This window comes from Epargyreus clarus, unplaced genomic scaffold, assembly GCF_041222505.1.
Source record: "Epargyreus clarus isolate Ecla_fem2 unplaced genomic scaffold, WU_Ecla_fem_2.2 ptg000023l, whole genome shotgun sequence".
Taxonomy (NCBI): Eukaryota; Metazoa; Arthropoda; class Insecta; order Lepidoptera; family Hesperiidae; genus Epargyreus; species Epargyreus clarus.
Window position 1 is genome coordinate 15,933,145 of NW_027332230.1, and position 27,295 is coordinate 15,960,439.

Consider the following 27,295-nt stretch of genomic DNA (forward strand, 5'->3'; position numbering starts at 1 on the left):
ATAGGCCCTAACAGTTTTATTGCAACATTTTATTTTCATACAAATAGGACGGGTGCCTTCCAATAAAATACGTGAATCCTTTTCGACCAAAGAAATACAACCAAAAGCAATAAAAATCTATTTAGCAATAAACCTTTATATGACGAATTTTATACTGAAACACGAATACCTGAAATAAATTGAAAGAAATAAGTGAAATATGTATCTCTGAATTGAATCCAAAACGAGTCATATATATTTTTATATACAGTTGATTCTGCCTTAAACCAGCAATGTTAAGCACTGATATGTCTTGGTTTGAAGGACGTTGTAAGGGGTCTCCCTTACCACCCATGGACACCTGTTATAATCAACTATAGATAAGATTAGAATCCTTTCTGTGATCGGGAACTTTCCGAAGAGCCAAGTTAAAACGCCTGGGATCAGTATAGCCATACTACATACATACATATAGACATACTGATCTCAGGCGTTCTAACTTGGCTCTCCAGAAAGTTCCCGATCAAAGAAAGGATTCTAATCTTATCTGGAGTTGATTATAACAGATGTCCATGGGCGGTAGTAACCAATTACCATCAGGTAGAGTGCATGCTCTTGGCTCCTACTACATTATAAAAAATCTGAAATACTTTTTGACCCAAGAAGTAGAAAACAAACCGTCAGTAAGCAACTCGTTCTTGACCAGACTCTAAGACTTCGACTAGACCTTTTTTTATGTGTCCCAGGACTAATAACGGTTTCTTGTACCAAATAGTAAATCTAAAATAGATTATCAAAATACTATCACGATTAACATAATAGGTATCGTTTTCTCACACAGGGTCCGTGGCCGACTCAATAGAGAAAATAATACAAAATGGGGCATTTGAAACTCATACTACTACAAATAATTTTACTGCTCACACACATTGTCAATGGATTGGATCCGTTGGTAGAAACAAATGTGGGCTTGATCAAGGGCATAAGGGCCGATGATGGCGAATACTCCATGTTTCTGGGTATACCCTACGCTAAAGTTGATTTGGATAATCCGTTTGGGGTAAGTTATCATTAGAATTGTAAGTAGAACTATTTTTTTTGAGCAAACGTTTTTTAATGCTTTTTTTGTCGAGCAGTCCGTTCGATATTAAGTGGCCACTGCCGCCCATCTGTAATCAAACCCAGATAAGATAAGGGTCCTAACTAAGATCGGCCACATAACCTTACGTTGCTTCCACTGAGGACTGAACTGGAAACCTCGGATATAGTATATCTACTTTACCACACCTTCTAAACCGGAAGACAGCAGCGGTTAACACTGCTATTAGGCAGAAATAGTTGTGGTGGTGTTTATGATTTAAAGGAAGTGGATAGATTTTAAGATAGATATACTTTCCCGAGGCATACCAGCTTAATTCTCAGGTGATCTCATCTTTTATCGATCTCAGATAGGAATCTAATAATTTCTCGGGAGTTGATTACGGATGTTCGGTACTAGACACTTACCATCAGGTGGATTTCATGCTCGTCTACTACTCCTATATTATAAAGAAAAGTATGTTAACTACGTTACGCCTAATTAAATATTATCTTAATATTCTCAATGTAAAGTTTCCCATCACCTAAATTGCACCTTAATTTGATATCAAACTTTGCCATCTTATAATTTTCTCTATCGAACTTGGACGTTCCTTATTGGGCCTTTCCGCGTCAAATAGAAGTCAAACCCAGTTCAAAGACGCAATTAAAGTAATGGACTACTCGAAATCTGAACTTCTAGGAATAGTTTTAAGTCTCCAGCAAACAGACACCTGCCATCGATTATTACAAAACGCTATCTTTCTTTTATTTAGTAGCAATCCTTCTAATAATAAGCTATCACCGCCTTCCATTGGTATAGTGATAACATAGTGGTTGAAATTCGCCCGCTCAACCGGGGACTCCGAGGTTAAAGCGCCACAGGCACTTCAGAAAACCTCGCGTGTAAACCTGAACACCTGAGATATAGATAGAAGTCATTTCCCCTTCGTTATAAATATCTAATTTATATGTGACGACTTCCCGCTACTCGTCAATAGATGGCACCACGAGTATTCTGAATCACGCTATCGAAATTTTCTCTACATCTCGCATACATATAAGCTCCGAACTGAGAATGTCGGAGCACGACTGCTCGCCAGGCAATATCACCTAGGCCGGCGGGAGATCTCCCTTTGCCAAACATAGTTAAACAAAGTACACTTTAGATATGTTTAGTTATTCTAAAAACGGTATTTAACGTTACAACATAGCGGTTGACAATGCGCGACCAAAAAGGTCGGCTTCATTCCAAATTGCAAATGGCTGCCAAAACTTGTCAATAAATATGATATAAACCACACTACCGTATTTTAATATTACACTGGTAAACCAATATTACTACAGAAAACATTAGGTGACGTGAAAAATTGTTAATTGCCATAATTCAATTTAATCCAATAGTTATAGTTTCCTAAGATATAATAATATTACAGAGCGTAATTTCTGAACAAATTGCAGCCCATCGTTAAATCACAGTGTTAATCGTTTAAACTATCGAAATGTTACATTTGGGTCGCAAAAGTCATAGAACGCTAAATTAATTTTTTTTTTTTGGACGTCAGAGGAGATAGTGTAAAGCTAAATCCTAGTTTGTAGAACTGCAACTCTTGTTCCTGGACCGCTATCTTGAAAGGGTTTTCACGTTCTATCAGGCAAACTATTCGTCGTTAAAAATATAATAGTAATTATGGTCTCTAATTAAATTATCTATAACTTTCATTCTATAACATTTTGTACCTCCGCTGCCCGTGCAATTGAGTGGAACCCATGCAGAGTTTCCCCACGTAAAAAAAGGTCATCGGTAAACTAAACTAAGCATACCTACAACGCTAAAGCGATTACTCCTGATGCAATTGGCGCTCGGAACAACTATGTTTGTGTTCAGTTTGATTGTTTAGGACCGTTTGTCTTGTCGCTAGTTCCGTAAAGGTAGTTGAGCAACTAAATAATAATACAACGAAACAAGTCATATTTGACCGATAAAAGGAGGGCAATATTTGAAATGCTTATACGAACCGCAGTGAAAACATTACTATTCATACGTTACTTTATAAATGTACTCATGGTAGAATGCATGAATTTTCAATTTAGATACTAAATTTTCTTTACCATAAACCATAATAAATAAATAATATCAGACATAAAACGTGTAATTTTTATCAAATTCGTTAATCTAACCGATATCTTAGATTAAGTAACATCACAGATGCCCGATCTCTCTAAGAAGAGCGATGGGTTTATTATCACCATGACGGTACGTCACTTTAAACTACCGGTCTCCATGGTTATCATTGAACAAATACCATCAAACCTTATCATAGTTCCAGCAATTTGTATTGGAGAAGGATGGGACTAACCTACTACAGTTGTCGGTAAAAACGGCTATGTATGACAAGACAAATATTTTGCCTAGTCAAAACTCGTGTTTTAGGATAGCTATAGAATCCTTGAAGTATTTTTTTTATAATATAGGAGTAGCAGACGAGCATGCAGTCCACCTGATGGTAAGTGGCTACTGCCGCCCATGGACATCTGTAATCAACCCCAGATAGGATTATATATTCCTACCTGAGGTCGGCCACAGATGCGCCGCTTCCCCTGAGGACTAAGCTGGAACGCCTCGGAAAAGTATGTCTCCCTTACCACACCCTTCAAAACGGAACACAGCAGCGCCTAACACTACTGTTGTTAGGTAGAAATAGGTGTGGCGGTGGTGCCGCCGGAGTCGAACCACCTTCAAAGTATATTTAAACATACTTAATACCATTTGCATCCGTATTAAATGCAAATTTTCACTCTTAGATATAAGATAAAATATCTTGTAAGAGTATAATAGATAATCTTGTATTTCCCAATAATAGAGAGTCGAACTTGTATTTATTTTTTTTAATTTCTGATATCATAGCAACTATACAATTTCATGCCTTGACTCATTAGATTAATCGAAAAACTTCGAAAGATATCATTTTCTTAATATCCTTTATTTTTAACGTTTATATTTTATGTATATGCTTATAATTCGAGAGCTAGATCCATGTGGAAGTTTAGTAATAGCGTCCCTTTTTATCCTTTGGATACGGAACCCTGCACACATAAACATTATTTCTATTATTTATATATTTTAAACAGTTTCCATTATTTACACATTTTTAATTCAACCACAACCTGCATCAGCAGGATTACTTAATTGCAATTTTTATTGCTCTTAATATACACACATTTGAACATTTGAGCGTGATGGTTTGTTCCATACTTTTTGAATTCACCCCAACCCTTGTAATGAGCGCTCAGAGTTAAAGTGGTTTAAGAGGGCTACACTGCCCGTAACCCTACTTCATGTCATAATGATCCTACTGCAATACCAATTAATAACGAAAATATATTAAATATGGGGGAATTAATTGGCTCGTTATATTAAGTAACTCTAATTTAGTTAATTACAGCAGAAAAATAAGGTTTAGAACTCATGTAGCGTTTAACTTCCAACTTCAAGTCAAACGATCTATTTTTGTTTTTAATAAAGCGCGTAGGTTATAAAAATGTAGTACAATTGTTGTTATAAGTAGGTACGGAGTGGAGTAAAAATACTTCGTATGTTATCACTGTAATCTTACTAACTAACCAAATTCTTGAATCAAGAAAAAACATAATTTTATCTTTCATCAATCTACTCGACTAAGATAATATTTTAAGCTTCCCTACATATTCATTCGATGTTATTTAGTTATTAAAAAGGAGCGAACGAATCAAAGATTACACGTATATATCTTTGATAAGCCCAAAGAAATCGTCAGCTTTGAGATGATCTCTTTTTGAAATTTTGCCCTTTTTTTATTATTTCTCAACAATTATAATCATGTTTTCATTATAACTTTCCTTTATTTGATATTTAATTTTTTTACAGCCTTCGACCCCCTATCCAGTATTCAATGATACATTTGAAGCATATGACGACTCTTCAAAATGTCCCCAATTTGATGAAACTAACAAAGTTGTTGTAGGAACCTTAGATTGTCTACATTTGAATGTCCACGTACCTAACTCGGCTACTACCAAAAATCTTCTACCTGTTATGGTTAGTATTCATGCTGGTGGATTTATGAGAGGCTCTGGAGGAAAATCGCAGTATGGAACCAAGTATTTAATTCGCCATGACGTACTGGTGGTTACTTTTAACTACCGTCCTGGATTATATGGATTCATGTGCTTAGGAACACCTGAAGTACCTGGCAACCAAGGATTAAAAGATCAATTAATAGCATTAAGATGGGTTAAGGCCAATATAAAAGCATTTGGAGGTGATCCTGACAGAGTAACAATAGTTGGTGAAAGTGCTGGCGGCCGCTCAGTTGATTTCTTTCTGATGGCTGAAGACGAAAACCTTTTTAATAAAGCCATTTTACAAAGTGGTAACTCTCTTTCTCCACTAGCACCAGTAACAGGAGAAACAATACTAGAAAACACTGAATTACCTATTGTTCTCGCTGGCAACCTAGGATTTGAGACTGAAGATTTTAGAGAAGCAGTAAGTTTTTTGAAAACAGTAGACCCAACGTTACTTGTAGGAGTTGCCCATAATCTCGGATTGGTGTTTAATGCGTGCGTTGAAGAACAATTGGACGGAGTAGAGATATATGTTCCTGATTACACAATTAACAGGAAAGTACCAAAAGTTAGAATAACGCCTATATTATTGGGATTCAATAATAACGAACGGTACTTTGTCCACTCATCCAAAGATAATAGTTACTACAATGGTTTAGACTATTTTGGTACATTTCTGAAAAATTACTTTACATTTAATGAGGAACAACTAGCAGAAGCAGAGCAATTGGTCAGAAACTTTTATATCGGTGATGAAGAACTAAGTGTGGATGTAAAACAAGAACTAGCTGATTTTGATTCCGACTTTACATATGTTCATCCAACTCAGCGCAGAATAGCTCATTACATGTCGAATGGTGCACAGAAAATATACCAATATATGTTTTCATATGACAGTGCTAGAAACCATTATAAAATAGCAAATAACGTGACGGTACCTGGTGCTATCCATGCAGATGAGCTAGGATACTTATTTGATATGAATTCACTCCCTGATTCACCTACTCCTGAAGATCAGTTAATGATTGATAGAATGACTACAATGTGGACTAATTTTGCTAAATATGGGTAAGTAGTACTTAGGTAGATATATCATATAGTAATCACAATATCACGCGATATCTAAAAATATGAGATAACGTTGAAAACTAGGTGCTAAATGAATCCGTGTCATTTCAATTTCAACTGAAATTAATAAAGTATTACAATTAATGCCGTATATGTAGTTTAAAAGTATCTATAAATATTTAGGATGATGAAATATACAATAGAAATTTTATTAACTTACTTTTCTGAAGATTACATTGAATTTGTTGATGTAACATAAGTAGATTTATATGAATTCTAAAATTGATCAGTTCAATTGATATCCTGCTTATAATATAATCAATTGTTTCAGTGACCCAACCCCAGAAACTTCTGACCTACTACCGGTGAAATGGGAACCGATTACAGACTCCAATTGGTATTACTATAACATAGATTCCGACTTAACTCTTGAACGCAGGCCATTCAATCGAAGGATGACCTTCCTGGATCTGTTCTTTAAGATGTACGGACAATATCAAAATGGATATCGAATAACAGAAGATGGAATTAATACTGTTAAATAATTCTTAAGTTCTTGAATAAAATTGCAAATGAAGGATAATATCATTTCATCTTTATATATATATTTCTTATGTGTGTGTGTACGTCACTGAACTTATCCTAAACGACTGGACTGATTTTGATGAAATTTGTTGTGTGTGTTCAAGGGGACTTGAGAATGGTTTAGATTCACAACATAGTCCGTAGGAAAAGGTTTTTTTAATTAATTTTTAATTTGTAAGTAGTTATAGAATCGGAAACTATGCATTTGATTAAGTGATGGTCTTTAGCAAGCACGAGGGGTTGGGTGTTTGTAAGACCAATTTTCGACAGATGGCACCACTGTCATTCCAATGCAGGTACACATTTTATGTATGTCATATTATTTCTTTAAGATGCGGGCGAAGCCGCGGGTACAACTAGTTTTTCTATATAATGCATTGTAGCAGACGAGCATGTTGTCCACCTGGTGGTAAATGACACTCGTACTCAACCCCAGATAAGATTGGGGTGGTGGCGCCTCTGTGTCCAATCTCAGGTAGGAATCTAATCTTATCTGGCGTTAATTATAAATGTCCATAAGCAGTAGCTCTCTACTTACCAGGAGCTCGATTGCTATTCCAGTATTAAAACAAAGTTTCCTCAACCGGAAAACTAATGTTATGAGAATAAAGAATGTTACCCAAGTTCTTGTAGCTAATAAAGTCATTACCAGATTAGCTTCAAACGATCCGATATCGGATGGCGAGCCGGCTTAATGGCCCGTGAAATTAATACCCTACAGTTTTTGACATTTTTCTATTAACTCGCAAAATTAATAACCGCATGTCGCCACACTGTTCCTGCACATTACGGATTAATTGTGGCGTGTAATTTTTCCATTAGTGTTATAAATTACTGGTCGGTAATTCACTCGTACTTATTAGTCCATTCACAAGGCCATATTTATTTATTTTTATTTAAGAAACATGCTCAATGCACATATACAATATAACACTTAAAAATAGGTTAAAAAATTAAGGCTCATATCACTAAAGTTTCCACTAATATCTTATTTATTAATGACTAGGAGCAAAACAAGCAACTAGAGATAAAGGAATTTCAGGAGTAACTTGGGTAATTGTATCAAATATAAGTAGAATTTCTCGTTGCAATGACCTGTCTTATGTTGCTTTTATATTTACCAACGTGGCAATGCAAAATATCACATAATACGTATTTATTTGGTATAGGCCTTTTCATAACATTCTGGTGAAAGTAGCACGCAGTCTCGCTCGTGGTAAGTGGCAACTGCCGCACATATAATCAATCCCAAATAAGATGAGAGTACTACGTGAAGTCGGTCACAGATGCGTTGCTACCCCTGAGGATAAAGTTGGAATGCCTCGGATAAATCTCCCTTAGTAGACGGCATTTTTAAGAAACAACATATTATATCGTTCTTTTTAATGTGAAATAATAATGGAACTAAGAATAATCTACCATAGATATAAATAGAAATAGAATTGTTCTCTAACAGGATTTGTACTAACGCAAAAAGAACACCGGATAATTAAATATCCGTCGGCGGGAATCTAAAAAAGGAATTTAAAACGAAAAACCCGGAGCAATACAGAACGTAATTAATATAAGAGTCGTCTGCATCCATTAATTCAGTTTTTGTCGCATCATATTTTATCATACGGCGTCCGCACTTGACGTTGCAAAAACGGTCCGGATAAAAGGCGAGAGTGACAATCTATTCATCTTGAGTTTTCATGTGATGCGTTCGTGAACAACGATGTTTAAATTTTGAATGTCGTGATCTTTGTAAGGGTTGTGCTTATACACATACTTACGCACACATGAAGTAGCGTTTTTAATAAATAAAGAACAGAAAAATGCGAGCGTCCCCGTGGTGGAGCGGTGACTATACTCTGACACGCTTAGTGATACGTTCGATTGCTAAGTCATGCAGACAAATAAATTACAAATATAGGTTTTTGTTTTGGGTATTTATACACTCCTTATTAACCTGTTCCAAGCCATCTGTATACGTCCGACAGGAATTACCACTAACTGACCCCACTAATCTACATTGTAGCAGGACGGTGCAGCATTATCCAATGCTTCTTAATTTGTGAGAACCCGTACCCGGATATAAAAAACACGAATTGAGAAACCTCTACTTTTTTGAAGTTGGTTATAAAGGATTGCAGCCAAACCGAAATTCACATTGGAGCAGCATTATGGAGTATGATCTTGACCTTTCGCAGTTGTGAAAAGGGCCGTCTCAGGACGTCAAAATATACCTTAAGCTTAATTTTTAAAATTAACTTTTCCTATAATAATAATATGATTATAAAATGAACAAAATTGAAAATGCAATAGCTAATTCCGGTAAGCGTTTACGACTAAGGTTAGTCACAAAATCGTACCATTACAATCTGTTGTAATGACGCTACGCGTTAATATTAAACGCGGTACTGTTATCTGCCGACAGAAGCCCCATTTGAATTCTCTTTATTGTGAGGGGGACATCAAAAATACTGCAGATTGCTACTAAATTATTAATTTGTTTGTGTATCTGTCTGTGCTGTATTAGGCATTAATGTTGGATGAGGTACATGTTCGGATTAGTTCGGATTTCGGATAGGGTCATGTTCGCGTTTTTGAAACACTCGAGGTATTATACAAGCTAAGATCGTTTTGGGTTCAATTGGACAACTTAACAACGAATTCAGAGTTTGGGTATCTTTAAGTATAAGTCAAGTATTTTTTTGTAATATAGAAATAGCAAGTGTGTATTTTTGTGATATAGAAGTAACAAACGATTATGCAGCCTATCTAATGGTAAGCAGCTACTACCGCACATAGATATCTGTAACCAACTCCAGATATGAAGAGATTCCTACCTGAGCTAAGTCACAGATGCGTTACTACCTGCGGATTAAGTTGAAATGCCTCTGATAAGTATTACACCTCTATTACTACTTCAAGCAGCAGAACACCGCTTAAACACTGCTGTTATAAGGCAGAAACAGGTCTATCGATGGTGTCTCCGGAGTCGAACCAAAAATGGTTCTACCATCTTCGTGTGACCATATTGATTAGTTTGCTCATATCATAAAAATATCAAGCTTCCCACCTGATGTGCAACAATAACTAAAGCTTATTAATGAAGTCTAAGTCATTCACAATTACTTCTGAGTACTGAGTTGCAATGCTTCGTCTTTATCTAACCTCTAACCAATACAATACCATTAAAAATACCTCACACTAATTAAAACCTAAAAACAATAATAATTTATCTTTTCGATCAGAGGCCCGTCATTATCTATGCCCGTTTATTTAACGGCTCAGTTTGATGAGCAACAAGATGGCCGACCATTAATTTTAAATGACTATCTCCGCCATTAAAACGGAAAGACACAGCATTAAAATAATTAATTATACCTCGGAGATTACGAACTCAGCTCGGGAGGTAATTGCCGGGCCCTATTGACGGGATATGAAGGGCTGGATATTAAGCGCATGTTGTTATAAGATAATTAAAATTTTAAAGAACCCTCGTAGTCCTACTTCATTGCATCTATTAGCCTTTATAATATTAGCAGGACAGTAGTGTAGCACTGCTGTCCTGGTTTGAAGTATGGTAAAAAAGAGATACACAATGCATTTTAAACTGGTCCTCAAGTTTGGCCAGCATCGACCAGTTTGCCAGCATTGGCCAGTTTGGCCAGTTTGGACAACATGTAAACTTCCGGCATTCCTATTTTCTCTTAATTAATTATACTGTCCCGTTACTGTGTGATCTCTCGTCAAGTGTGAACTTTTTAGCTCCCATACTCTACCACCCATGTGCATAGATATCACATAGACTTTGCACACCTTTCCACATTTATATTAATTTTTTTTTTTTTTTTTTTTTTTTTTATATGTAACCTAACGATAAGGCAGACGGGCTGCCTGATGGAAAGCAGTCACCGTCGCCTATGGACATTTGCAACACCAGAGGAGTCGCCAATGCATCGCCGGCTTTGAAGGAGAGCTCTTTTTACACCCCTCTTGAAGAGCCCCATGTCATAGTCCTGAGGGAATACCTCAGGAGGAAGTTCATTCCACATTTTGCACGTACGCGGCAAAAATGATCTATTAAACCGAACCGTGGAGGACCGCCACGGGTCCAGTTGATGTGGATGGAACTTCATCCTTCGGCGAGTGGTGCGATGAAGGAAAGGCGACGTAGGCACCAGATCAAACAGTTCCTCAGAACACTCACCATTGTAAAGTCGGTAGAACACGCAGAGGGAACCTATGTCCCTCCGAAGGCTTAAGGGTTCTAACCGATCAGAGATCACTGGGTCATCGACGATTCGCACCGCGCGTTTCTGTACGGAGTCAAGTGGGTTAAGTTGGTATTGTGGTGCCCCTGCCCAGAGATGCGAGCAGTACTCCATGTGGGGCCTCACTTGCGCTTTATAAAGCAGCAGGAGTTGCCCCCCAGTGAAGTACTGCTTGGCTCTGTTTAGGACGCCCAGTTTCTTTGAAGCCAACTTGGCTTTAACTTCCAAATGACTCCGATACTGCACGTCGCACGAGATGTCGACTCCCAGGATCCCTACACTTTTACCAATGGTGAGCGGGGTACTTTGGAACTTAGGCGCTATGACGAATGGGGTTTTTTTAGCGGTAAACGCGCAGACTTGTGTCTTCGAGGGGTTGAACTCAACAAGGTTAAGACGACCCCATTCCGAGACCCGCTCCAGAGAGTTCTCGATTTCAGACACAAGTCGGATTCTGCTTTCTTCCACGAATGTCCGAGAGGTGTTCGCACGGCCTGTGTACACAGCATCTCCCGTGCTATCATCTGCATAGCAATGAATGCCACCGATTTTTAGCAGCATATCATTGATATGCAGAATAAAAAGCGTGGGAGATAATACAGGCCCTTGGGGCACGCCAGCGTTGATGAGCTTCGTGTCTGAGCAGCACCCGTCAATTACGACCTTAATATGCCGCTCAGACAGAAAGCTGGCAGTCCATGTGCACAACCTCTCGGGAAGACCGTAAGATGGTAACTTCGCGAGAAGGGCCCTATGCCAGACCCGGTCAAAGGCCTTAGCGATGTCCAGGCTTACGGCCAATGCCTCCCCGTTGCTCTCAACAGCCTGCGCCCAACGGTGAGTGAGGTACGCAAGAAGATCACCAGCTGATCGGCCCTTGCGAAAACCATATTGGTGATCGCTGATCAGCCGGTGCTCTTCCAGGTACCTAAGGAGCTGCGTGTTTACAACACGCTCCATAGCTTTTGAGAGCATATTAAATAAAAAGTACTAAAATCAAATATAGGGTTCCTATTATTATGGAATAAATCAATGCCCAAAACTAGAACATTAAAATAGCTAAACACAAAATATCACTTAACATGACTGAATTACGTGCCGCTTTGCAACTCGCATAACAGAAAAATCTTACTAAACAATTCCCTGAATGTACAAGGAAGATGCAAAGCTTAATTAAAAGCTAAATGGATTTGCTCTAAACTCACGAACCGAGCACAAAGGCCGTTTGCTCTTTATCATTCTTTTGTAAAACCGCACGGCTCATTGTAAGCAAGATCTACGTTGATATTCCCGTTTTTACATCTTTCCTGTTTCTTGCTGGAGCTATCCATACTGATTATGACTTGTCGTGATAAATCCATTATTGTTGCTCTGGATACGAGTTTTTCATCATGATGATACGGGTTAAGGCCATAATCTACTACGATAGTCTTTGAAGATTTCTCAAGCATATCTATGTAGTTCTTTTGTATTTTTTGACATACACGATATTCTAAAATCTAAGTTCGTGATAATGTAAATTAACATTATTAGATACTCTTTAATATGAGGAATATAATTAATTAAAATGTTTATAAATTTAATAATGAGTGTTTATTACAAATCATAGCGTTTTAACATCGAAGTTTTCGAACACATAATTAAGACTTACAACAAAATAACAATGTAAGATAACTTTTCAAACTGAAAGATCAAATATTTCAACATAAGGTAACATTTCCCTTCAAATTTGCTTAAGGTATATTTTTATTATGAGCAACATTTACTTTTGACCCGACCAATGGTCTCGGCTTGTTGGACATTATCAGGCAATGGTTCATCAGCAAGATCTGGTACCAAAAGAGTTGTAAGACCGGCAAATATTGATATTGATCCTATCAGAAGCGTTGGAAGACTTTCAGCATACTGGGTCTGAAAACATTCATGAAACATTAATTATGAAAATAAAAACAAATTATAAATTACGAAATTGTGAGACATACATCAAGATTGTTAATACAACAGTGGCTATTTTCTGTATTTCTAGTTTATAATAAACACTCTTGAGAAGATAGGTAAAAATAGTTTTAACATAAATGTTATGTAAGTTAAAAACTAATTTAATGCTTGTAATATTTTTACATCACTTACTAAAAGAGGTGTCATTGGTGCCAAAATAGAACCTATTCGTCCTATCCCAGAACATAAGGCATGTAGTGAATTCCGGGAGTAAGTTGGAAATAACTCTGATGTATACATGTAAACAGTCGAAAATGTAAACGTAGAAACGAATCTCCCAAGGAAATACAGCCCAACTGAGAGCCACAGATGTTCTGAAAAGAAAACAAGGAATAAGAATAACTGAGATCTAATAATGATTAAAATATATAATACAAAGAAAATATAATGTAAAAAGTACCTCGTGGTATAAACGGTTGAATCAAACATAGTGAACCAGCTGTCAAGAAAGATATCAATAGAGGCTTCTTTCTATTAAATCTCTTCAAGGTATAAACCATAGCAAAACTCGCTGGTATGTCAGATAGGGACATGAAAGCAATGTTCACATACTTATTACCCGCTAACGATACAACATTGACTATTAGCCCGAAGCATACAAACGTGCAAGATATCCACCAGATGAGGCATATCAAGAAACGCCGAACTACTATCTTTGAGCGAAAAGTCTCCATCATTGGTGACTTCTGCGTGATCGGTTCTTCACATTGTATATTCTTGAGTGCTGCCTTATCGAGATCTACATTGTTCATCTTCGCGATTTTTAACAACAATTTTGTCGCTTCCTCCTTTTTGCCTTTACTTAGCAACCATCTCGCACTTTCGTCCATAACAAAGTAAATTAATATGAATAATATCGATGGTGCATATATGGCTCTGATGAAATTCCTCCAATACCGTACATAGTATCCGGCTGCAGCGAAGGCAACTCCACCCGTAGCGTAAATTATACTGAGGTATAATTGTTGTTGTAATCTGTAGTCTTTGTGTACTAACTCTACACCTGGAATGGATATCGAATATCTTATAGCAATTATGGTTGTGAATAATGGAAATCATAGTTACAATGCTAAATTCCTAATACTCAATGCTAATATTCTAGTTTAAAGGAACGGCGTCTCGATTAAAGAGTCTGAAGTTCGAATCCTAGGTATGCACCTCTGTATTTTTTAAATTGCGTAATAGAATTTAATTTTCACTTGCTTTAATGATGAAGGAAAACAACGTAAGAAAATCTGCATACCTGTGAAATCATTGAAAGAAAAAGCTCTCAACGGTATGTGAAATCTACCAATTCGCAATTGACTAGCGGGATGGTCTGTGAGCTAATCTTATTCAATCTGAGAAGTATCCGTGTCCGGCAACGGTACAGTAATGGGTTGATGAAGATGAAGATGACGGACAATCAAAGAGATAACAATTGTGTACAAGTATTTTAAAAATAAGTGATTTCAAAATCTTACTCATGATGTAAGCTGGAGAACAATTGTCACCGAATGCTGCAACTATCAATTCCAGGGCAATGAAAGTAATATAAGATGTGGCAAAACTCTTCGCTATGCCAAGAACTGCTGCTGCTAAACCTGCTATCACAATCGCTGCTTTTCTACCGATCCTGGAACAAGTAAACCAAATAAAGTTAGTAGTAATATTATAACTTCAAACGTAGCTCAAAACGTATTTCATTCTCATGATACTAGTCTTAAGTCAATAGAAATAAGATGACACTAGCACCCCAGTGGTTCTATAGTTGACCAGACAAAGTATGTTCGTCTTTCCTTGTCTTCAGTAATGTTGAGAATTTTAATAAGGAGCCAAGTAGCCAGCTTAATTTGTTAAATAACATATATAGTCTTCACACCACCACCTATGGAAAATTCATCTAATCTAATAAGTTATAAATTTACGGCTGTTATTACAAAAATCACTCTATCCAATTCGTTCTTGCCAAAAAACGGAAATTTAACATTTTCTAGTAGACAGAAATCGTCAAATATCTATGTTTGGTGAGCAAAACATTTGATATTTATATTTAAAATAACGAGTGTTAACAAACATGCAATTTCAGTATCAATTTCTTCCAATTAGGGTCCAGTTACTAATTTATCAACTACTGGAAATGTTAACTATCTGAATATCCATTTCTTCTGTAAATAAAACCAAATTCACAGGATGCGTAACACTAAAACTTTATTTCCAAAGCATTTTACGCGCTCAAGTTTCACGGAACCCGTGCCAAAACTTCAAGTTATGATCGTCTGGGTACATTTACTTACTTATCGGACAATTGCCCCTGGAACATCAACCCGATCATAAGCCCGATGCTGTGCATCGTGCCAACGAGTGTGCGTTTCCAATCTTGGCAGGCCAACTGAAACTGAATTTTTAATATATTCGTCTCTCTCTAGCGCTGTTGTCTCATTTTGTTTTATGTTACGCTAGGTAGCAATGTATAGGCTCTACCCTTAGAGTACTACTTTTTGGTATTGGTACCAACCAACACCAAAATAAGATCTGCATATCATGGACTCAAAAACTATTTCTATTATATATTAAATACACATAAACAGAAAATTCTATCTTTTATCTTCTGTTAGTTTTGAAATAATAAACATTCTGTATCTACTTCGGCAACAAGGCCCATTAGGAAGCTTTTCAAGTACAGTTGTGTAGAAACTTGAGTTCAAGTATTCCATTGAAATTGCATCGGAGCCGCATTTTCTATTATCAGAACCAAAGTTGTTCAATCTTGCGGTTCGTAGTAAATTTATGTAAGGTTGTAGTAAAATTATTCAGAATATTAAATTATTCTCGGTTAAAAAGATGCTCAATAATAAATATACACACACTAGGACTATTCCTGTGTCATGATTATACGAATACCACATACAATACATATTCCCAGACCCAGAGCAGAAGTCTTAATTTGTTGTTTACATAATCTGTCTGACCGAGGATCGAACTCGCAATTATGTAGCGTACCAGGAACTAATATTATGATCACGATTGTTCTGCGAAAAGCATTACACTTATGAAGAATACATGACACCCTTTAAACCAAAATAAAACAACAGCGAGTTCTATGCGCTTTAACGTATAAATAGAAATAATCTTACCTCACCAATGAAACTGTCTTCAGTTTCGTAGATCCACTCAGCACACGGCTCGAGCAGGGTAGTATTGAAACTAGACGGAGTGCATTCTTTATAATCAGAGCCATACTTGTAGCAACTTCGGGTATTAGGCGTCGTGAAATTGAGCCATGAACCCACAACTTGGCTCTGAGAGTCACACTGGTCTATTTTGCATCTATAAAAAGTGAATTAAATCAGTTTGAAGACAAGAATATTCTTGTTCTTCTTGAATAGAAGCGAGCAAACATGCTTACTTAGGGAAACAATAAATCAATAACAGTAGAACTTTTCGAGAAGCGAGTGCGAATCCATTGTACCATTATATTTCTTTATATTTACCATCTTATTTCTTTACTTATATTGATAAATGTTTTACTGTATTTTGTTCGCAGATGACTGTGATTCAAGATGGGCTGACACTATAATGGGTGAGTTTGATATAATCACCACAATTTGCTGTGCATGTGTCTAACGGCAGTACCTCTATCATTTTTGTTACAAAGTATATACAAGTATATACAAGTTATAAAACTTCAGAATGGTTTTGCTCCAATACGTTACCTATACGGGACATCCTCTGCAACCAAGATATAATTGGCGCAATGCATTGCGTTGTTAAAAAATGCAAAACCGATGAGCAGTATCGCCTGGACCTGGTATCGACCAAAAGCGCCGAACTTCTTCAGAATCTCATCCAAATGTACGCTTTCTGCTTCTACGTCACCCATTCTGATTAAAATCAATTCCTATTTGACAACTAACTGAACGAAACTTTTTGAAAAATAACCCGGTCTATCTGAATACGAAATTTTTGACTTTTTGCACTGCGATTATGAACACTTTCAAATTAAGTATCATTTTTTTAAATTTTAACTCTTAATTCAAAATTTCCGTAATTTCAAGAGAGGGCACTAACGCAGTGGAAATTTAATATGCTTATGACCGTCAAATAGTCACATTTTATTTATTACTATGTTGTTAGTTGAAAATAAACTTGCGCGTCTTACTCAATGCGCATATTGAAACACTCTAAATGAAGATGCTCCTTAAACGGTAAAATCACTAGCTTCCGTTTATTCCTTGCATGTCTAGGGGACTTCTTGCATCTTAAAATATTTTCTCTTTAAATCTCAATGCAAAAAAATGGAAATGAAAGTATAAATGTAGGTGTTCATCTATATATTTTGATTAACTTATTCACGAAATATCAAGCCTTTGTAAAAGGTAATTACGCTGCATGTTATAAATATTAGTGGTCTAGGTTAGCCGCAAGTAGTAACAGTAGTAGTAGTAAACCGAGCAAGTAAGTACTAAGTCGAGTTTCTAACTGCTATGCTATCAATGCTAGCAACAAGTTTGTAACCACTAGGTAACACAGTTAACTTCACAGTACATCATTCATATTGTTGAACGCACAGTTCAGACCGATGTAGCCCGGACGGATGGATGCACTCTCTAATCGGACGAACGTTAGCTACAACAGGTTGATCGTCAACGTCCTTTTGTCATGGAACTTTTCGGATGATTTTTCTCATGAGGACAAAGACCAAGATTACGAAACTGTATTTAAAAGACCTCTGTAGTTCGACTTCGCCGGCATCAACATCACACGAATTTCTATCTAATAAAAGCAATGTTAAGCGCTGCTATTTTCTGGTTTATAGAATGTGGTAAAGGAGACATACTTGACCAAGGTATTCCAGCTTAGTCCTCAAGTGTAGTGGCGCAACCGGGAGGAATCTCGTGTATGGAACTAACTCAAGGATTGATTACAGATGTTAAAATAAATAGTTTAGTTGCTCTAATAGATAATATTCCTTATATTTAGCTGTTTATTATTTCTGCTTTACAACATACTTTAAATGTTACAAAAAGACATCAAACATCATCAAAGTCATGTAAAGCCCCATGAAGTAAATAAAGCCTAGATAAATTAAATGTTGGTCGAATCGCCACTACGTCGGCAAAGTCAGATTCGAATATTCCCTGTATATTCCCTTTGACTGGCTTAGCTTTGTGCGGTCCAATATGCCTGTGATGGTTACAAGATAAATACAATATGTCATCTGAGACCATTTTCGAACCCATTTGTAATACGTTAATAAGTTTCGGTTTTTGCATTTATATTATTAATCCTTTAAAAACACTTTGACGTACACTTTGCACCATATTAAGTGGTTTTATCCGTTCAAAGAGGATTGGAGTCTACCTGAAGTCGACCTGGGATAGAAATCTAATCCTAACTGGGGTTTATTACAGATTTCCATGGGCGGCAGTAGCCACTTACCGTAGCAGGTGGACTGCGTGCTCGTCTGCTACTCCAAATTATAAAAAAGAAAATAAAAACTATTAAAGTTTACCTACGTATTCGTATCACTTAACACTTCTTCTTTGCTGCCATTTAACCTAAATCCATTATTGACTTTATTCACAAATTACTTATCGGATCAGGTAAACTGCTCAAGACTTACTGCTAGCTCAATTCACTTCCCTGGTTTCGTGATATCCGTTTGCATTTTGGTTCCAAATTCGACGGTCAAATAGGTCTTGCAGGTTGAATATACGTACTCATACGTTGCAGGCATCCGAGGGAGGTAAACACATTTACTGGACCATAACTATACGGTTCGTAGGGTACTACTGAACAGGACAAGACACAAGGATTGATATAAATACAGACGCAAACATCTTATTGCGGTTTTTTTGTTACAGAATCTTTGTCTTCTGTTTTAGTTATCACTTTGTTGCAAAAGAAATGTCGTCCAAGTTATGGGTTTGACGCAAGAAATAGAAAGATGATTCTAATAACAATAACCATTAATTTATTTTGTTGATATAATCGAAGTTTCAATTTACCTCTTGTTAACTAACCGAACCAGTAGCCCGTTATGTGAATATTGTTCTTTTTTGTAGTACTGCGTATGAATACGGACACTGCCCCAAAAACCTCACGATGAGTCTATGTAATTTCGTTAGTGATCTTGCATCTGTGATATGCATGTTCTGTGACATACTAGAGTAATAACTAACCTCTGATATTCCTGCTCGATACATTTGTGAAAAACGAAGAACACAAACCCATACATTTATCCATAATCAGTTATCTGTGGAATGGTATTTCCTAAAAGTTACCAATCTATTATTTTTTTATAAAAAAGGCCGCTTTATGTTTGTTTGTAAAAGCTGTAGAAGTGTTCGTGGTTTCAATTACAAGGCAATATCGTTTTACAGAAATCCTAAAATCACTCACCCGATTCCAATAGTAAATGTAAAATTTGTAAACAAAATGTTTACTCCTTGTTATGACATTTTATTGCGGAATTGTGCATCTCATGAGAAGGGCAATTATTTTCGAATACCCGATATCAATCGATCTGTTTCATTGCAATTACCGTTTGCAGCAATATGACGATTGAGGATATTGGCGCAAATGGTTCTTGATGCTCCAATATAATCAACCAATTAAGAACCAAGTTAACCAGTTAAGAACCAATATAATCCTGGAATTCTGGTAGTGAATTCCTAAACAGGACTATTTTGTTACTTATAACAAATCATGGTATAAAGGCATACTTTGCTTTTTGTTACAAATTCAAAATAAGCAAGTGTTCCACCTGATGGTTAGCTGTTAATATCGACCATAAATATGTGTAACCAACTCTCTCTAGAACAGTGAGACTATGTGAAGCAACATATGCAAGTTATCCGGCTTCCACATCCTTCCACCATACGTAAGAATTGCTTCACTTTACAGAAAGGTGTGATTTAAATTAAATTTGATTTTTATTTTAATTTTTCCTATTATTGCATCTATTTTCTGACACATATACTGAGGCTCTTATATTCACATTATTGGATTTGAAACATCGGCTAGAACAAAAAATAAATGAAACGAATACTTACCAAGAATGCCATGTGAAGTATCTTTTAAAATGCAGCGAGCATTTTTCAGAACAAAAGGTTTTAAAAATAATGAGCGATATTTTATATTGGAATTGTTCTTGAATATTTTGTACCAGAATCTATAAACTTCAATTAGTACTTAATACTGAATAAAGTACAGATTGACTCCACAAGCACCACCGCCACACCCGTTCCTGTCTCATAATACCACTATTAAGCAACACTCTTTAAGAGAGAGAAAGGGACATCTGTAATTATCCCCCGACGAGACTAGATTCCAAGTTCAGATTGGCCACAGATGCGTGGCTACCCCTGAGAACTAAGTTGGAAAGCCTCAGGTAACGCCTCGGGTATCTCCTTTACCATACCCTTCAAAGAGGGACACAAAGGCGCTTAACATTGCTGATATTAGGCAGAAATAGACCTAGCCATGGTGCCTTCAGAGTCGCACCAAAAAGATTTGCAGCTTCATACTTGTATGTATAATCAGCACTAAAAGTAGATACACATATGAAGGTTTCACAAATACCTATACACTCAAACGTTCATAAGTAGTTAAACAAAATTAGCACCATAATTAAATGAACGTCGTAAAGTTTGAAAAGTAGATGAACATTACTGTGTCAAAAATAGCTGAACAATGACATATCATATTAGTGACGTTTGTTATTGTTTATCTAATTTTGACGCTTTGTGATGTTCATCTAATTATAATGTAGTGGTGTTTAGCCACTTATAAACGTTTGGGTGAATAGGTATTTCTGGAATTTTGATCTGCTCATCTACTAATGAAGCTGACTGTACTTTTATATAGTAGGTATTTATTGCTATAAAATATAGGACAAAATGACACTTTCAAGGAGGTACGTAATATCGCAAGAAGGTCTTGGGACGTGACGTTAATAAGAAGAGCTGAACAAATATTTGTGAGACGTTAATTAAACCGATATTGCGCGCGACCACACGTATACTCTTTAAACCAATATGCGATCTCAAATACACTCAATGCGCATAGGTTTTGTCATTGATAGTAGATAAAATTACGAAAAAAAACTTTTTAACATAAATCACTAATATATCAATATCACAGTAAATTATAAAGTGTATAAGAAACAAGCTTTTTAGTATTCTTCTCAGAAAACCCTTTCATTTGATAACCATATCTTAAAGGAGCATAAGAACTAATTGGTCCGCCATTTTGGATTTAGGATGTTGGTAATCTGTTGTGTCTGTGTAAAAGGTAATTTGTTGTCACTTGTCCAAAGGTTGAACTTGAAGTTAAGTGGTTCAAGACTCGGTTGCAAGTCCTGACTCTCACATATATGAATGATAAAGCAACTTAAATAAATGTTTGTAATATAAGTAAAATTATTAAATGGAATGGCTTAAGTGCATAATACTGAGGTATTCATTTTGATTATCTCAGTTGATGCATCGCGAAAAAATATCCGCATTTATTTTGGAAAGTCAGTTAAAAACATTTCTTATGTTTAGCAATATGCTTTTTAAATTAAAAATCAAAATGCTAAATCGTGGCAAAAATAGAAAAAACCTTCGCTAAAACTCAATTTTTGTTACAAAATGTCTACAACAAAACTATCATTGACTTTAGCAAAGAATATGCAATGTACATTTATTTGTCATCGCACAAAAACGTGCGATTTCTATTAAAATTGAAAGCAATCTTAACCAAGACTATTCCCAGTAAGAGCGGTTACTAAAAGGGCTCCTTATATTATTCATACGGCGTCCGTTGTCTGAAATTGAAAAGGAATTGATACCAAATCCTCTATAGAATCTCCTTTACGTGGACTAGAGGTCCCACTCAGAACGGGTCTTATTTCATAATGCAAAGTCCAAATGCTTGGGAATAGAAAAATGAAAAAGCAATCGTGCAAAAAGCGGTTATTTTTATTTATGTACCGGAGCTGGATACCGTATTCTATTGGGAGCGGGGAAATTGATAAAAATCAGACGGATAAGCGAAAAATTCTTCAAAATGTGGAAAGAGATTACTTATTTCATAATATTTCAAAAAGCGAAGTAAAATTAGATTTAAGAAAAAATACGTATTTTTACTGTGTTTAATACTATTAATCAAGATTTTTATGAAAATAAATATTTAGAATTTAATTTTATTTCAATAGCTTTGTCATTGTGTATCCAATTTGAGTGACTATTTCAATAAATCTGAATATATATAACTCAAAGGTGACTGACTGACATAGTGATCTATCAACGCACAGCCCAAGCCACTGGACGGATCGGGCTGAAATTTGGCACGCAGGTAGATGTTATGACTTAGGCTTCCGCTAAGAAAGGATTTTGATCAATTCTACCCCCAAGGGGATAAAATAGGGGATAAAAATATTACTTCGTAACGCGAGCGAAGTCGCGGGCAAAAGCTCATTAATTAAGATAACTAAGTTCAAATGGGTCACACTTGATAGCATATTACAGGTGGGTATTACTACACGTAAATGAAACATCTCACGTAATAACTCATAATGTATTTTGGTCTAAAATTTAAATTAATGGTGCTGCTTTTAATTTTTCAATGAGATAGTCAAAACAAAGACAACACACGCGAATGATAAATTAGATATGAGATATCATTTGACATTTACCGATTGAATTTTTGGCGTATAATCTATTTACAGAGAATTTGAATTTATGACGATAGGACACTGATTCGCTTCATTTTGAAACCGACATAATTTTAACTCTGATTTAATTAAACCAATAATGTTTTGTGTAAAATGATATTTGAAATATTTGAAATTCTATGTCGGTTGTGCTGGGGTCAAAATTTATAGATAAAACATATTTTAGAATCTTATTTAGACGAAAATTAGAGTAGTGGTAGTCATAATTAGGTCGTTGTCAATCCATTACTATCCCACTGCTGGGAAAACATGAGCTAAAATCCGCCATGCGGGCCGAGTGCGAATTCGTAGACATCACATAATTTTCACAATTGTTTTTAAATAACTCTCAGTTGTATTGGTTTCACAATGTTTCTTCACCGTTATAACAAGTGATAATTTCTAATACGTACTTAACTCTGGAAAATCTTAGTTACGTGCCGTAATATTATTTCGAAATGTTATCTTCCTAAATACTTTAATTTATTAAAACAAAACATTCAACATATTTATAATATCCCATCTCCAAGCATACTTTACACAACACCCCACTATCCCCACATAGGTATGGTGTAGGCGAATATCTTTTTAAATTTACCCTTTCTCCTGCATAATAGAAACTCTGCTGGTTTTCTATTTGACTTCAATAATGTAGACCCTTTTATACAAAAGAGAGCTGTTTCAATGACATGAATACTTAAAACAGACCCAACCCAAGTTCTTTCAAAGATAGAATTCACTTTACTTGAATGAAGGGTAACGTTACCCAATGACTACTAAATGTACGTAAGTTTAAAGTAGATTTTTGGTGAAACAAAGATGATCTTTACGTAATTCTTACTTTAACATTTTAAGCTCTTAACATCAACAACATTAACAACAAAAGTATTGACTAATGTTGTATTTACTGATGTTGACTAATGAGTAAGTTTGAAAGGTAATTAATGGATGATTAACTTATCTCTCCGTAGTACCTACGCCTCTTTTTATGAATGATCCTAACGAGAAGATAGACTGCTACTTGATGGAAAGCAGTCACTGTCGCTTACAAGTTTTCTAAACCAAAGATGTCGCTAATGCATTGCTGATTAAAGAAGAGCTCTTTTTGCACCTTTCCCCAATACCGCAGAAGGAAATTCATTCCACATCTTGCACATTTGTGTTGACTACTTTTTCAACTTACTCCTCCGGGTTAGCAACGCATCTGTGGCCAACTTGTGATAAGACTCCTATTATATCGGGGATTGACTACAGATGATTACAAATGGCTGTGGGTAGAAAGCCTACCTTAAGGTGAACTGCAAGCTCGTTTGCTGCCTTTATTTCTGATAAAATGCATAATGATAAAATGCAATAAATTTCTGATAAAATAACTTTATTTCTGATCGCAATGTATTTTGATAATACAAACAAGCTCCAATTTCATTTACCTTTTCCACCTGTTCTACATCTGTTTATTCACCTGTAGTTAACTTCTGGTCTCATTAGACGTTGGCGACGATTAGCAAGTTTTTGCTCAGAAATGGCCTTTTAATTACCGACTAACGAGTAATTACTTAGAGAAACGGTCTCCCGTTTACATCACAAAGCGGCTTTGAGGTAAATCCACACATATGTATGTGAATTTATTTTGGCAGGTTTAGTTTACTTAGTACGGTGAATGGTAACGTTTTCTTAGAGAAGTTTTGTGAAAATCTTGAATGTTAATAGCATTTCAGATTTTCGGTGTATCGTTGCGTAGAAGTGCATAGACGCAGCGTAAGATTCATAGTTTTAAATTGAACTTTTCTATTTGGAGGGTAGAGTTTGGAATACTAGGCAAGCACTTCATTATTAGAATTTACGTGCGAATGAGAAATTACATCAATTGCTTTAACGACATGTCTTGTAAGTTAGTTACAGACTAAGACTAAATCCACGTCGTACATTTGTCTCTACCTAACACACTCTTCACACTGCAACACAATCATAGCCCTTAACCTTCGATCACTAATAAGAACCCCTTAACACTATTCATATAACACAAAATTGATGCCCACATTCGAACCACAAAAGTCCTAAGCACCCTCAAAACTATACCACCTCATCTCACCGCCTTGTAATTGAAGGAAGCCATTTAAATGGCTTTAATGGCTGACAATGTGTCAGCCATTTAATGGCTGTCATGGTGTAATTTACGCGTTACAATGCTGAAACACGAATAGATGACAGTGACAATTTCAATTGTCAAAACTGGTTACACTGTCTTGTTAGGAGTGAGTAATCTTTACTAATCTATGCAATGAGTTATCAATTTGCTTTTAAAAGCATAATAATGCTAAATAAAATAACCGCTACAACTATTCCACACCTGAGCAGGACATTCAGAAATTGGCTATTCCCCGTATATCTGAAGACAGCGGTGCACTTCATGTATTATTTATCAAGCGGCCACAGCGCTTCAAAGCGCCAATATATATTTAAAAACACGCTGCACCGGAATGCCTCGGACGCTTATGGAATTCCTGTATACTGTAACCTCGTCCGAATGCGAATCTCTCATACATTTTAACGTTACTTGCTAAACTCGAATTGAAATGTCATTTTTGTACGGTTTCACCCTTTACATACACATCAGTAAATGAGAGTTAATTCACATAAAACTAGAGATTTTGTGGTTATTGAATACGGAAACAGAAGTACTTAAGAAATATTAATTGGTTAAACCCAAATGGTTATACATGACAGTCTTGTGGTTGAAACTCGGCCTCGCAATCGAGGCAGGATCCAAGGGCCCAGAGGCTCATGCACGCTCCCCTGATTTTTCAAAATGATGTGCCAATTACATATTTATTTATCACGAAGAAGCCTGCACACTCCTTAAAGAAAAAGATTTCAGAGGAGTATGAACTCAACCAATTCGCACTTGCCAGCGGTGTTCTATATCCTAAATTTAACTTACTCTGAGAAGAGACCCATGCCCAGCAGTGGAACAGATTGTAAAAACAGAAATGCAAATCCTACGCCAATAGACCTGCAGCAAAGCCTTTACAATAGCGAAATCAATGCAATCAAGGATTTAATTGAGACACTAAGTGCAGCTTTGACGCAAGTGCTGCCCCATTCGCACTGATAGATCTAATTACTCGGCGGTACGGGAGTTAATTAATTAGCAGATGGCTTGCGAAAGCTCTCAGAGCCCACTGTTCTGTACTCCTAGGTGTCAAGATCTGGATTTGAACGGACCTCGGATTTATCAATCCTCTGACATACGTACCTATAAATGCTGATACCTACATACATTTATGATATTTTGTTTGTTTGAATGTAGAAACCAATCCATATGTTGTATTAAGTAATTACTTTAGACATTTACGATATTAAACATCTATCGTAATGTACTAAGTTCTTAAAAAAATAAAATCTCAGAATCCAACATAACCTTTTCAAAAAATTAAAGTTATGTTTGGATCTTTGAACCGATCTACATTAGGTCGACCCGACAGTTTTACCATTCGCCGATTAACAGATTTTGTTGTTCACACTAAGCGACAAGAACGAAGTTTGTCCACATTAAGTCACCGACAGATAATCATTCTAATTTGAACAGCAGGATCTGTGACCTGACTCTAAAACAGCGGTAAAACAGAGTGAAATACACAAACACCCAGATACAGAAACAGAAACCTAAATTCACCACTTAGATATCTCTCTGGCTGGAGACCGAACCCGGAACCCTCTGCGCGTCAGACCGGTATGGTGACCGCTCCGCCACACGGATCGTCAGTGAGAAAAATGAATGAAAGCTTGTCTCAAACAATTTGAAGACCTGGTATTCCCAGGTAGCCAGGTTTCCATAGCGAAATGCAAATCGCAGCGCGTCCGGGGCAGAAGCTTGATACAATTGTTGCAATTTCTTGTAATATGCTAACGAAGTGCCTGCTATAGCCAGCTGTTGACACTGCTGCATGGCACAAAACAAGATTATTGGACCTGCAAATATTGATAGAACATGTCTCGGTACAGTGATTATTGTATTCACGACGACCCCGTGGCGAAGCGGTCGGCATGCCAGCTGACTCGCAAAAGGCTTCTAATGCTATCCCCGTTCAGGCAGATAGTTAATTAATTTTATAGTAAAATCAAAATAACAAAATATTGAGATACCTGTTCTAGATTTCTTGGGGATGTTTTTATGATATACGTATTTTAGTAATAAAAAACTTCAATGATTAGAAGATTAATTGGTTGAAGATTGTTATGAAGGAGATACTCATTCGAGGCGTTCCAACTTCATACTAAGGGGTATCAATGTATCTGCAATCGACCACAGGGAGGACTCTTATCCTATTGCTAACAGGAGCTACTTTTCCAAATTCACTTATATCTAAGGCATTTAATTAATGACAAGTTATTTTCCATTCCATGTTTATTCTTTTCACCACAAAAAATATGACAAGATTTGCCTAAGTACTACTGCCATCTTAAGCTTATACCATACATTATACAGTCAGCTTATATATAAGCCACCCACAGATCTCGTTAGCATATTACGAGA

The 27,295-nt window shown here is 36.3% G+C and overlaps 2 protein-coding genes across 2 annotated transcripts; one reads left to right on the forward strand and one right to left on the reverse strand.

The window, feature by feature from the left end:
* The first annotated feature begins 856 nt into the window (after positions 1 to 856).
* On the forward strand, positions 857 to 6,776 carry LOC140751774 (bile salt-activated lipase-like). Its single transcript, XM_073085814.1, has 3 exons — positions 857 to 1,039; positions 4,964 to 6,231; positions 6,563 to 6,776. The coding sequence occupies exons 1-3, from the start codon at positions 857 to 859 to the stop codon at positions 6,774 to 6,776; spliced, it is 1,665 nt and encodes a 554-aa protein (XP_072941915.1).
* A 5,865-nt stretch (positions 6,777 to 12,641) lies between these two features.
* Positions 12,642 to 17,431, reverse strand: LOC140751884 (solute carrier family 22 member 1-like). The gene is made up of 7 exons (XM_073085974.1): positions 16,772 to 17,431; positions 16,193 to 16,385; positions 15,353 to 15,453; positions 14,540 to 14,691; positions 13,477 to 14,079; positions 13,209 to 13,390; positions 12,642 to 12,989 (listed from the first exon to the last, which is right to left on the reverse strand). Exons 1-7 carry the CDS (start codon positions 16,936 to 16,938, stop codon positions 12,828 to 12,830), a joined length of 1,560 nt encoding a protein of 519 aa, XP_072942075.1. The 5' UTR covers positions 16,939 to 17,431; the 3' UTR covers positions 12,642 to 12,827.
* Positions 17,432 to 27,295: the final 9,864 nt, after the last annotated feature.